This window comes from Gouania willdenowi, chromosome 4 (assembly GCF_900634775.1).
Source record: "Gouania willdenowi chromosome 4, fGouWil2.1, whole genome shotgun sequence".
NCBI classification, from domain to species: Eukaryota; Metazoa; Chordata; class Actinopteri; order Blenniiformes; family Gobiesocidae; genus Gouania; species Gouania willdenowi.
The window spans coordinates 4,195,342-4,208,274 of NC_041047.1; the positions used below are offsets into that span (position 1 = coordinate 4,195,342).

Genomic DNA, 12,933 nt, shown 5'->3' on the forward strand with positions numbered 1-12,933 from the left:
TTCTTCATGCTGAGTTGCCACGGGGCCGCAAACAAAAAGCAGGTAGTTGGTGGTAGGTGATATTTAATCTCCTCCTAACATTCAACCTGGATGCTGCACTTTTATCACTGAAGGAGTGGATACATGTGGCTGCTTAGCGCTGAGAGCTAACAGAAAAACTACACTTCCCACAACGTAAACAGACGTGCACCATTTATTTAAAGTGACAGGCCAGGTCGATCGACGAAAGTGTGTCATATCCTGACCAAAATGGCGGCTCTCCATAGTTTATGCCAGAAGTAGAGCTGTTCAATATATCGAGATTCAAGATATATCAACTTCTCTGTTTTGACGATATTGAAAATTACAATATCGCTTATACAGTATTTATCACATTTTCTATTAAAATACATGAAAATCACAGTTAAATGGATTTCTCAGTGCGTCCTAACCCAGACCTTCCCCTAAACAAGCCAAACTACAGAACTCACTCACACATGCTGTCCCTCAGAGGAGAGGAAGACTAAAGTGGAACATTTTGTGCAGCTGTTTGTGAATAAATGTGCTTGTGTGGCATTTTGCATCAGCACATTTAACCCAGAATTGTATTTTTGGTCTGACTTTATTTTAGCCCTCACCAGAAGGTATAAAATTGTTCTAAAATATTTTTTTAATGTGTTTTTTTTAAACAAAAGGTGCACATATTTTGTTTATTGGTAATACATTAAACACATGTTTTGTTATATACATTTCCACTACAGGTACCCTTTAACTGACTTCGTGATGGTGTGATAACCACGCCTCCATCTGTGCACCTAGCGTCCCGCTAACCTATTAGCTACACAGTTTTGTTGTTTCGTATTCCATGGAGTTGGGCTGCTTGGCGCTGAACGTCAGCAGCGCCGCCTGGATCCTGGCAACGTCCGTGGTGGAAAGCTTGAGCCGGTGCCGAAGCAGACAAGAAAAGAGGTCCAGAGTTTGGGCCCCGGGCGGCGAGAGCCTGTTGACCCGGTCTCGTATCTCCACCAGCTGCAGCAGGGCCGAGTCCTGCGATCCCTGAGTGTACGGGTAGTCTAGCTGTAGGATCAGGTCCTGGATGGCTTCCGGGTCAAAGTGCATGCTGTAGCCATACACCTGAATGCTGTTGATCTTCATGTAGCCCAGATTCTGTCCCGGCTCAAGGTACTCCAAAGGTTCGTAATATACGGTTCCGTTGCCGACACCGGACGGGCCCTTGATCCGGCTCCGAAGATAAAAATGAACCGTCTCGAAAAATGTTTTCCACTTGTTGCCCAACGTTAAAGTCCAGTTATAACAGTCATAAGGAAGGTCTAGTTTAGTCCTCTCCCAGTCTGGGTAGTTGTTCTGGTCAATGGGCATGATCCAGCTCTCCGAGTGACTTCCTCCAAATGGATTGATGTAGACGGACAGCAATGGGTCCAGGGTGCTGTTCTTAGTAAGGCAGATCTGCAGAGACATCCCCAGGAGCATGTGCACGTGGTTGGACTTGTATTTATTACTCTTCAGCGTCAGCAGCATCCTCTTCCTCCACGACGGGTCGAACCAACTGTTCAGGCGGACATCGTTGCTGACGAAGATGCCGTGGATGCTGATGCGGTTGTCGCGTTTCTGCAGCAGGTAGCGCAGCTCCAGGTCCTGCAGGTCGGTCTCGAAGCCGATGTAGTGGTCGGTGGAGTCGGGCACCTCATTGCGACAAGAGCCCTGACTCAGCATGTAGCCTTGGTTGCATGTGGCGCACCGCGAGCGGTTCTCGTAGGAGCAGGAGGCGCAGGAGGTGCCCTCGCCCACCGCGCACGGGATCACGCCCTGGCAGGGCGGGTGCTCATAGGGGCATGAGCAGCTCCGGGTCTCCTCCAGGTAGGAGCCGATGTGGTTGTTTTCACTGCAGTACATGATGGAGAGGATGTAGTTCAACCAGTGGCTCGAAGGCCTGAAACAGAGACAGAAACACATGTTAGAGTCACTGCAGGTAAAATGAAAAAGGAAATACAACACTTGTTGTCTTACATGTAGGAAATACTCTTCAATATCACAGTTGATTAATTATATAACTTATAATGAATGTATAACGTATACATTATTTATCATTGGAACTGTGTGTGTGTTATTTAAGTCAAATGCAAAAAAAAATAAAACTTTTGACTTTGACTTGACTTTGGAAAAAAGTCACGTTGCACTTATGAAGAAAAAAAAAGCTCCTTGATTCATTTGAGACATTCGATTAATGATTATTCCATTGCTACATCCTAAGTTTAGAATATGTTCATCGCAAAAACTGAGCTTGCATTTCACAAAAACCCAATACAGCTTAGCTTAGCAAGAAAACAGCTGATTAATGCATTGGGCAGAAGGTGCAGGTAAATACAGTTTGAATAAAGTTAAACAACACAGTGGAAAGAAAATATGAAGACAATAAATAAGCAATCTGAAGATAGTATAATAAATGTAATAAACAAATCAATCATATCAAGCAATCTGTGTGTCCAACAAATGAACCAATGACCAAAAACTGTAAAATTTATTTTACATTATTTAATAATTACACAGTTCATGATTCCATTAGTTTCTTCAAGAGTTCCCGGTATGCCCATAATACTGATGCACAGACCAAGACACAAGAAACTGGAGAACCAGAAGAGAAGTCGTCGCTGTGCTTCGTTGGCGTTACTATAAGGTTTTACATATAAACCACTGGATGATAAACAAAACGCCCAGTTGTGTGCAAATTGTGCAAGAAAGAGTTTGCAGATTACCGGAGCTCAATGCTAAACATGTAGCAGCTAACACCTCAATGCTAAATATGTAGCAGCTAGCACCTCAGTGCTAAACATGTAGCAGTTAGCACCTCAATGCTAAACATGTAGCTGCTAGCACCTCAGTGCTAAACATGTAGCAGCTGGCACCTCAATTCTAAACATGATGCTGCTAGCACCTCAGTGCTAAACATATAGCCGCTAGCACCTCAATGTTATGTTAAACATGTAGCTTCTAGCATCTCATGCTAAACATGTAGCGGCTTGCACCTCAATGCTAAACATGTAGCAGCTAGCACCTTAATGCTAACATGTAGCAGCTAGCACCTTAATGCTAACATGTAGCAGCTAGCAGGGACAACGGTCCTAGTGGGAGCAGACAGTGTCTCCAATCCACACTGGACAAGATGGACAGGGTTCAGAGTAGGGCTGCAGTCAACCAAGGAAATGGTTAGTCGACCAAGACTATGGCACACGTAGCGATTAGTCGACCAAAAAAAAAAAAAATGGAGAAAGAAAGAGACAAAAATGTAGTTTTAGCTTTTTGTGGTGTCGATTTGTTTTTAAACACAGACCATTTATGATATGAACCTTATTCAAGCTTTGAACAGAACCGACAAAGCAAAACTGAAATCTACAAGACCGACAGACATTAGGTATTTATATCGGATTTTATTAATAAACTGTTAACATCAAGATCAGCGCACTTGGAAACAAACGCATGTCAAACACAGGTGCGCAGTGTGCCCTGCTGCGCCAGAAACAGCAGTGGATATATTTACATAATCCACATATCAAATATAAGGATAATCCATGTACTTGTTCAGAAAAATGATAGATTTAACAGTGGATGCTTCTTTCAAGCCTGTCTTCATTTGTTCCCTCGCTCTGATCTGATCTGAGGACAGCGCACTGACAGCTGAAGCGCAACATGGAATGTTCTGTACTAAGTGCTGTTTTTTTTTAATATTTTAATACAAAAACACATTTGTTTTAGAAAGTTTACAAAAAAACCTGGAAATGCATGAATATACATTACTTAGATTTAGGTTAGTGCTTTGTAAACAATGCAATCATTATATTCTTTTTTTTCATATTACACATTATGTTAGCACTCAGTGATGGAAACAATGAACACTATTTTGTTGTTCAGGCTCATTGTTTTCATTGATTCAGTCATAAACCAAAATGAAATACATTTGGGAAAAAAACTTCGCTTCTTGTGCCATTTATTTAGATTAATCGAGATTAATTAATTACAAATAATCTAATGAATTAGATTTTCCTAAATTGAGTCCCACCATATATATACTGTATATATATATATATATATATATAACTAAAATGTATTTTTATAGATCATATCAGTTTGATTTAAACACTTTTACACAACTGTCAAAAAGAAGAATGCAGAATGTGCTATATTATAAATGATAAAACACCATGAGAAATTAAAATAGAATGTGTTTTTGGCCTTGAATTAAAGCTGCCACATATTGGACACATAGAACATAACCCACTGGGTTTCTAATAAAAGATCCTTTTTTGAGCAACAATATCCAAATCCATCTCTTCTCTCAGCTCGTAAAAAATGAACACGTTTCTGATGACATATCCAGCTCTCAGGAGCCGGTACGTAATACTGTCACATTAAATATGATCTACAGGGGCCGACCTGTCGCTGCCTTACATAAAACATGGATGCTGAAAGTGGCCAGTCGGCACGGTGCGTCACTGTTAATACCAATGAAGAAGAAAAAGGAAAAAAAAAAAACATGTCCCTCCTCTGGTTTCTATTGGAACATAAAGTGAGACAGTGGTTTCTCCGCTGCACTACATCCTTTTATATTCACCAGACACTTCAAACTGTGGAGTAAAGCCTCTGGTTAAATTATCCATTTGAACTTCCGAACATTCTCAAATCCAAGCAGGAAACATTCCCACATTCTTTGGTTTTAGTTCAAAATACTCTGCCTGAAAAAAGCCAAAGAGGCTCAAACGAGTGCTTTAGTGAGAGTGGATAGGAGCTCAAAATGTGACTCAACTGAGCTTTAAAAGGAAAAAAAAAGAATGTATTTAGAAAATCAAACACGGAAAACGTGTGTTTTTAATTAGTACTTGTTTGTTTTTAAAGAGTTTGTTTTATCCATTTTCACCGCAGCAAAGAAAGTGCCCATAAATCCAAACAGTAAAAAACTATTTAACTTAGTGTTATTTTTGTTTTAAGAGTGACATGATATCAAATCTTCTGCATAATCTGCTTTTAATCAAAAACAGATTGTCTCTTTGATGCCAAGACATCTATTTATAAGATACCAAGTGTTGCTGAACCCTTTTGTTCCACAGCTACTGTATGTAAGGGCTGATGTAATCCTGCAGAATTAACTGTCACTATTAAATGTTTGCTTTATTTTAGGAATCGAGCAAAAAGACAGAAAGTAAATCCCCGAAATCCACCTGTTCTTTGTTACCTCAGTGTTATTAGCGTTAAGTGTTTAATTTGATATAAAAGTGTCATTTTTAATATTTTATTTAATGAGCACATAAGGACAGCAGCTCTAATCTGTGGGATAGAATAGTTAATATAATATGTTTTTGGACTCATTTCTTGTTTTTATGTCTGTGTTTGATTTAGAGTTGTCCATTTATTGTGGTTTAGAGTCATTTTGTGTATTTAAATCGTCATTTTTTTTGTGTGTTTTTTGGAGTTTTAATGCATATTTTTTACCATTTAGTCTGGACTTGGAGTAGTTTTGTGTGTTCTTTTTCATTTGTCTGTGGATCAGGAGTCTTTCATGGAAGAGAGGGTGTCATTCGTATTTGATTTCGTCATTAACATGTTACACTCTTAAATCTTCCTGGTTCGTAGGCCCCGCCCACTGAGGTCAAACAAACGCTGTCAAGAAAAGACAAGAAATCTTTACCTGAGATGCAATTTTTGTTCAGACCCTACTGTACATGTCGAAACCTCACAACTGTGTAGAGTGAACCGACAACGTATTTATTCAGGATATCAGCTTAGTCACAAATTATATTTCAATACATGTGCTGTATGATGCTACAATGTGTCATTTAGTGACTTTAAATAGGTTTAAAAAAATGCTGATCATTGTGAAAAGCTTGAGGCCATTACTCCTCATACTGTAGAGTTACTGTAGCTCCACATTAACAGATACAGGATATAAATATGTATTAACAGCTCTGAATTTATATAATATAAGAGGATAAAAGGAATCCTTCCAAAGTTATCATTAAAGGCGACGTATGATGAAAAGTGTTTTTGAACACATACGAAGTAACTTGAGTGTCCACTGGCAAACTAAATGTGAAACAAACCCATCCAGTCATTTGTTTGTTGTCTGTCTTAAAACACAGACAAAAGTGCTCTGTTTCAAATTTTCTCAGTTTGTGATGTCACAATTTGAATCGGAAAAAGAAAATACCTCCCCTGGTAACTCCACCCATGGACTCCACCCCCAACCTGATGAAAACTTTTGCGAAAGTCGCCCATGTTTTTTCTTGCTAGCGAAGGAGTGATGGCTACCGGTAAAACGTAATACAGACCAGCATGTGGCTATTATATGCTTTATCGTCATTTGCTCGCTGCTTTTTGTTAAGTGTAAAGGTGCGTTCACACCGAAAGCGACTGAAATGAGCAGATTACAATCAAAATCAATGTAAATGACGTGACTTCAAGTGACAACTCCCCCATCCTTCACTGTCTGTAGAGCTCAGGCAGCAGCCCCTCCATCGCGCTACAGTGAGATGGCTGCAGCGGGAAGGCTGTACACTTCCTCAACTTAACGGCGCAAAATTAAAGCGGTTAACTCCTTGAATAAGCCTACATTCTGAGTGAAATCATCCTTTAGTCATTTAAACTGTAAAGGCGGCGCTGTCTATGAGAAGTGCTGTAAACGTACGGCTGGAGAAGTGATCAGCCCTCTCTCTCCCCTGTCACCGGCTCCGCACACACACACACACACACACACACACACACACACTGGGTGTGTCACAATACGTCAATAGGGTGATATATCACAATATTTTTTGCACGATTGATTATCAATATGCTTGCGCAAAGTATTGATTTAAAAATATTTTTTTATTTTTAGGATTTAACATTTATTTTATTATTATCAAAACCTTTTCTGCTTTTTCACTAAAATGTGCAGGTACGTCTTCACAAAAATTTTGTCACTGTTTGTTGAAGGAACAATATTTTGTTTACTGGAATATTACACTATAATGGTGTCACTGGTAAGAAAGACCCTATTTTTTGAGTTTGTTTACATTGGTATGTTGACACTTATTTACAGAAACGAAGTGACAGAGTGACCAAAAAGTGACACTATGTTCAAGCGACTCATCACGGGCGACTGTAGTGACTGCAGTCGCTGCAGTCACTACAGTCGCGTTTGGTGTGAGCGCACCTTAAGGTAAATAAACACAGTAGGCCACGGCACGTTCCAGTCTACATGGTAGTCTCTAAACTCGTTTCGGCACACCCCTTGGAAGAGAGGGGCGGGGCTAGGGGGAAGTTTTTTGCAACTCCAGGGACACACCCCCCAAAACGGAGCGCTCTGAAAGAGCAGGGTCGTAAACCTCCCCTGTTGCTTGATTCATGTTATGTTTTGAGCAAACCTCAGCACAGATAAGTCATTTAAACACCAGGGAACTGTTTTAAAAGGTGAAAAATGGGTATAATATGTCCCCTTTAAATATATTCTCACACATCTGTGCACAGCATGTGTTCTGAGGCCTTGGACTCATCCTAAATCTCCAAACTGTCACATTGTCTGTCAGTTCATTTCATCATCATCTCCACTCTGTTCCTTCCTATAAAAATGTACCCATTTACTCCATGAAGAGCAAAACCACCGCATAACAGCTTTTTTCTCTCCTTTTTTAATATGAAATATCACTTCACGCCGGCTGCTCTGACACATCTTGTTTTCGTTCACAATGTTCTCAAAGCTGAGCAGAAAATACGGCTCTTAATCTCCAAAGTGTGTGCTAAAAAGTTTGATTTCTTCAAATGAAAACTCATTTGAAGAAATAAGTTAGCAGAGCTGAAAGGACTTTTTTTCCTCATACTTTGGTTTTGCCTTCTTCTCACAGACCTTCATGCGTCAGCAAATGAATAATAGCTTTAGAGATACACAGATCCTCATGAATATCACCTTTTAAGATGTTCCCAAAAAGATCACGAGGCAAAATAATGAGAAACTCAGGAATAAAGGAATGTTTTTTTATTATTTTCTTAAGCTTTCATTTAGAAAAACGTGGTGAGAGAGACTGCTCGAGTGTTTGAAATAAAACTATTCTCAAAAAACTCCATCAATTCTTTCTGAGCCACATATTTTAGCTTTGGTCTGAACGTGACTATTCATCCAACATTGGATATTTGATATCTTTGAACTATTGGTGGGGCCTAATTCAAAAAATGAATCCTATTAATTAGAGACTTTGTAATTATCTAATCTCGATTAATCTAAATGAATGGCATAACAATAATTGACATAAGAGGCAATGTTTTTCAATCTATTTTGATATATGGCTGAATCAATGAAAAGAATAAATGAGCTTAAACAACTAAATAGTGTTTAATATTTTTATCACTGTGTGCTAACCAGTGACGTGCAGTCAGGGTAGGCAAGGTAGGCAGTGCCTACCCAAGGGTGAATTGATATTTTGAATATTTGTTTTAATTATAATGTAATTATAAATTACTTATTTTTAAATTTCCGATAGCCTAAAGTACCTAAAAGTTTGAAAGTGTCAGAATTTTGTGCTTTTCATAGCCCAAATGACTAAACATTGCTATTTCCTGGTACGGCAAATACGCTGCACAGTCTCGCGCCGCTGTAAGGCAGGAGGAGGCCACACCCCCTCCTAAAAGAACATTGCTGCTCTGCCTCTGTTTGCATATGCGCAGTCAGTTCCCCAAGACGAAAACCATTTACGTACATAACCATTTACATACGTAACCATTTACATACATAACCATTTACGCAGTTTCTTTGGACATAACCGTGCTATGCTAAATGCTATATGTAAGTTCACAGTGCATTAGTGAATTGATACAGAGTGGCCGCTGCTGCTATGTTCTCTAGCTACTGTAAGTAAGTAATGTTTATTTATATAGCACCTTTCACAGACAGAGGTCACAAAGTGCTTTACATATCAGCTCATTCACACTCACATTCACACACCAATGGGACAGAGCTGCCATGCAAGACGCTAGTCAACCACTGGGAGCAACTTGGGGTTCAGTGTCTTGCCCAAGGACACTTCAACACATAGAACCGGTATAGACCGGAACCTCTTGATCAGAGGACGACCCCTCTACTACCTGAGCCATGGTCGCCGGGATAACACTACAGTCAGGATGACAGCACTAGAGACCATAAAGAAACTTTCTTTTGAGGAAAAATGACAGCTTTTAAAAGATGGGAGACCAACGCCTGAACTACCAGACCTTCAGCAAAGGTAAGGTCAGAAAATGTTTCATACTTTTCACAGTGAATGGAACAAAAGGCAGGATTGACTTTGTGGATGCTCCTCACTGAGGCTGTTCTGAGTTGTTGTTGTTGTGATTTTCTCCAGGTTTTGGTGTTTCCAACACAAACAATGGAATACATGTCATGCCATGTCATGATATATCTTGTTGGGAGAGTATGGAGGCTATATTAAATCATTGTTTATGTGTCTTTAATGGTGTGTTACAATGCTGATTTTGTTAGATAGCTAAATACTTGTTCGTGTGGATCTTGTTGGGTTTTTTCTTTCTTATTATGAATTTTATATTTTGATAAGCATATTGAGATGACTTTGTTGTAAATTGCGCTATACAAATAAAGTTGAATTTGATTGAATTGAATTAACACTTGCCAGCAGAAACACATGGAACATTCGTGTTGACATTGGTGGTCTCGATTTGCAACGCCCTGCCAACCCTACCCTAGTGCTCACGGCACGTCACTGGTGCAAACATCATGTGTAATATGAATAAAGAACATTATAATTGCATTTTTCACAAAGCACAACTTAAATTTAATTAAGCCAAATTCATGGTTTTCAGGTTTTTTTTTGTAAACTTTTTGAAACAAATGTACTTTTGTGTATCAAAAAAACCCAAAACAGCACTTAGTCCAGAGAAGTGGAAACTGAACATTGCAAAATAGATAGAATAGAAGAACTCAGGACACACAGGAACTCCCGTATGTGCATCAGTATTATGAAGAGAAAGATTCCGCGCTGTTTGGAGTGTAATTTAAAAAATAGGAACAATTAGTTTAAACTGGCAAGTAATGGGCATGACAAATCGTGAAATTTGGTACGATTAGTCTTAATTAATAATTTTACCATTTCGTCTGGATTTGAAGTGGTTTTGGAGTAATTTTGTGTGTTTTTGACATTTTGTCTTGATTTGGAGTCATTTTGTGACTTTTTTGTCGTTGTTTTGTGTGTTCATTCAAGTCTTAATGCATATTTTTATTATTTTGATTGGATTTGGAGTGGTTTTGTAGTCATTTTGTGTATTTTTGTTATTTTGTGGGTTTTCTTATTTACATTTTGGACTTTTTGGAGTCATTTTGTGCATTTTTATTGTTGTTTTCTGTGTTATCAGAGTGTCTATGCACCAAATCTGTGACCATGTTTACCAAATAAATGAGCGTCGCAACACTTTAATCACCTTCTAAGACAAAGTTGAGTGTGCAGCAGCAGCAGCAGCAGCAGCTGTGTGAGCGAGCACGCTGGAAGAGAATAACTAAATGCACATTTAGTTTTCAGAACGTACCATCAAATGTCTCCATCTACTGCATTAACGTGATCACATTTCATCTCCACAAGCTCGTTTCACAACCTCTTGACTGAACCGAAACAAAAGCTAAAAACGGATAAAGAGGAACCGTTGGTGGTTTATGGGAAAGACTTTTTTTTTTTTGTTATAAGATTCTATTACGCTCTAGTCAAGCGAGAGGGAAAATCTCCCAGACTCTGCATATTTCTTTAAAACACTGCAAACTTTAATTTCACAGGAGGATAGCTTTGATTTCTGAGCGTACGGCAGACCTGGGCTTATTAAAGCGCAGCCGAGTCATCAGGTGTGACCCCCATACCTCACTTTAGCAGCTCCTCAGTTGAATATCAAAGTGCTAATGCATGTGTGTGTATTATTAGCATAATGCCTAGTTCAGTGGATAACAAAGCGCTGCACACTAAGAAGGCTAAGGGAAATAAATGAGCTCACAGCACACTTGAAGGCACTTGTGATGTGGCTGCAGGATTTTGGATTCTTTGCTTATTTTCCACACAGGCAGCAGAGGACATGACAGCATGCCTCACACACACACACACACACACACACACACACAAGGAGAAAGGTCTGCTTCTCACCTCTCCCGCAGCAGGATGATTCTAGGCCTGCTCTGGCACCTCTTGCTGAGGGTGAAGAGCTTGTTGATGATGCGTCGGGCTTTGCTGAGCAGCTGCTGCGTGCTCAGCTGCAGCTGCTTGTAGCGCTGGTGGACGCTCGGCTCCATCTTCCACAGATACTGGATGGCCGACGTGTTCAGGGCGTAGGAAGTCGGAAGTCTACGGACAAAGTTCTGGAATTCATCTGAAAAGGAAAAAGGGACTTCAGGCTTCCTACAAACTCAACCCTCCTGTTAACCTTAAATATTGCGCTTCTACTGTTAGTTTTTCAGGTTTTAAAGTTTCCAAATACTTCCTTATCATTACTAAAACGGACCATGACATGCACACTAACTACCATGAATGAAGGTACACTGTCTCATGATATTTGGATTTTTAATGAACACTGCAATAACATGAAGCTTTTTTTTCTTTCAATGTCAGATCGCTATATATAGATAAATAAGTTGCTGAACCCTTTTATGAAACAAATAATGATAGTTTAATTAACTGTAATAAGATAAAAATGCATTTGATTGCTCAATGTGATGTTAGAATGTTAATTATTTAATTTAAGTCCATTTAATTAAATATCCAAGTTCACAAAGAATAAATCATACCCGACATAAACTCAAAAATCAAAAGTATGAATAATAGGCTGGACAAAGAGAAATCAAAGTTAATACAAGGGCTTATTAACCCTCCTATGATCTTTAAATATGACTATTACATTGTCCCCCACTGTGGCACCTGGAATTCTCAGTGGTCTCCATCCAACTACTAACCAAGCCCAGACCTGCTTAGCTTCAGAGATCTAAAGATCGAGCAATGACAGGCTGGTATGGTTCTGATGACTTCATGATTCACTAAAGAATTTAAATAAACTCTGGTTCTTGATCTGTCAGTCAATGACTCATCAATAAGACTCCCTTACTTACTAACTTACTTACCATGAACTTTTATGCTATTGGACCAAAAAGATGTATGGCTTATTTATAGTAACTTTAAGTTTTTAGACATTCCAATTTACATTCTATAAAATCAAGATATTGATTAGCTGTAGTGAACTTAATTTTCAAGCTCTATCAAAATATCACACAAACTACAGGTTTTGTTGGATTTTTTTTCATTAAAAGAAGGTAGAAGGTGTTGTGACACAATCCGTGATCCGACAAAATGGTGAATCTGGCCGCCCATGTGGAGCCACCATCAAACGTCACTGCCAGTGACCAATGGCCACTGAAAAGGGTGCTAACAACATGGCGGAGAGCACGAGTGACAAAATGGCAGGTTCAACCCTCTTATTATCCTGAAATACTTCCCAACACAATGTATCCTTAGGGTCAGTCTGACCCCAGGGATATTTGCCTCCAGAAAATTATTTTCAGAAAATTGTCGACCAAGTTTTAGTGTCAGATACTTTGTTTATTTGTTGAATACATAAATAAGCCCTTCATAATGAAACTTTGATCTGTTCTCTAGCGCCACCATCAGGACAAACTATTAAATTAGAATTAATTTATCTTGAATAGTTTTCCTCCAAATCTTCACAAATTTACGGACAACATTAAACATCCTAGTATTCCTTGCAGTATAATTACCTAGGGGCGTCACTTTAATTTCATTAATTACACAAATTAACATGCTAAAAAATTTATCACGTTAATCGCTTATTTTTTTTGCACCGCAAACAGTGCGGAACTTTTCTCCATTGTACGTGTTCCTGGTATACCCATAAATAGTGATGCACCGGCTACAACGG

The 12,933-nt window shown here is 39.0% G+C and overlaps 1 protein-coding gene across 2 annotated transcripts in view; it reads right to left on the reverse strand.

Moving 5' to 3' along the window:
* Positions 1-399: 399 nt before the first annotated feature.
* Positions 400-12,933, reverse strand: part of LOC114462085 (BMP/retinoic acid-inducible neural-specific protein 3-like) — a 150,853-nt gene continuing 138,319 nt past the window's right edge. For both annotated transcript variants that reach the window (XM_028444693.1, XM_028444692.1), the window contains 2 exons: positions 11,154-11,376; positions 400-1,930 (listed from right to left, as the gene is read on the reverse strand). In XM_028444693.1, coding sequence (XP_028300494.1) covers positions 814-1,930; positions 11,154-11,376 — 1,340 coding nt within the window. In that variant the 3' untranslated portion in view covers positions 400-813. The remainder of the gene's footprint in view (positions 1,931-11,153; positions 11,377-12,933) is intronic.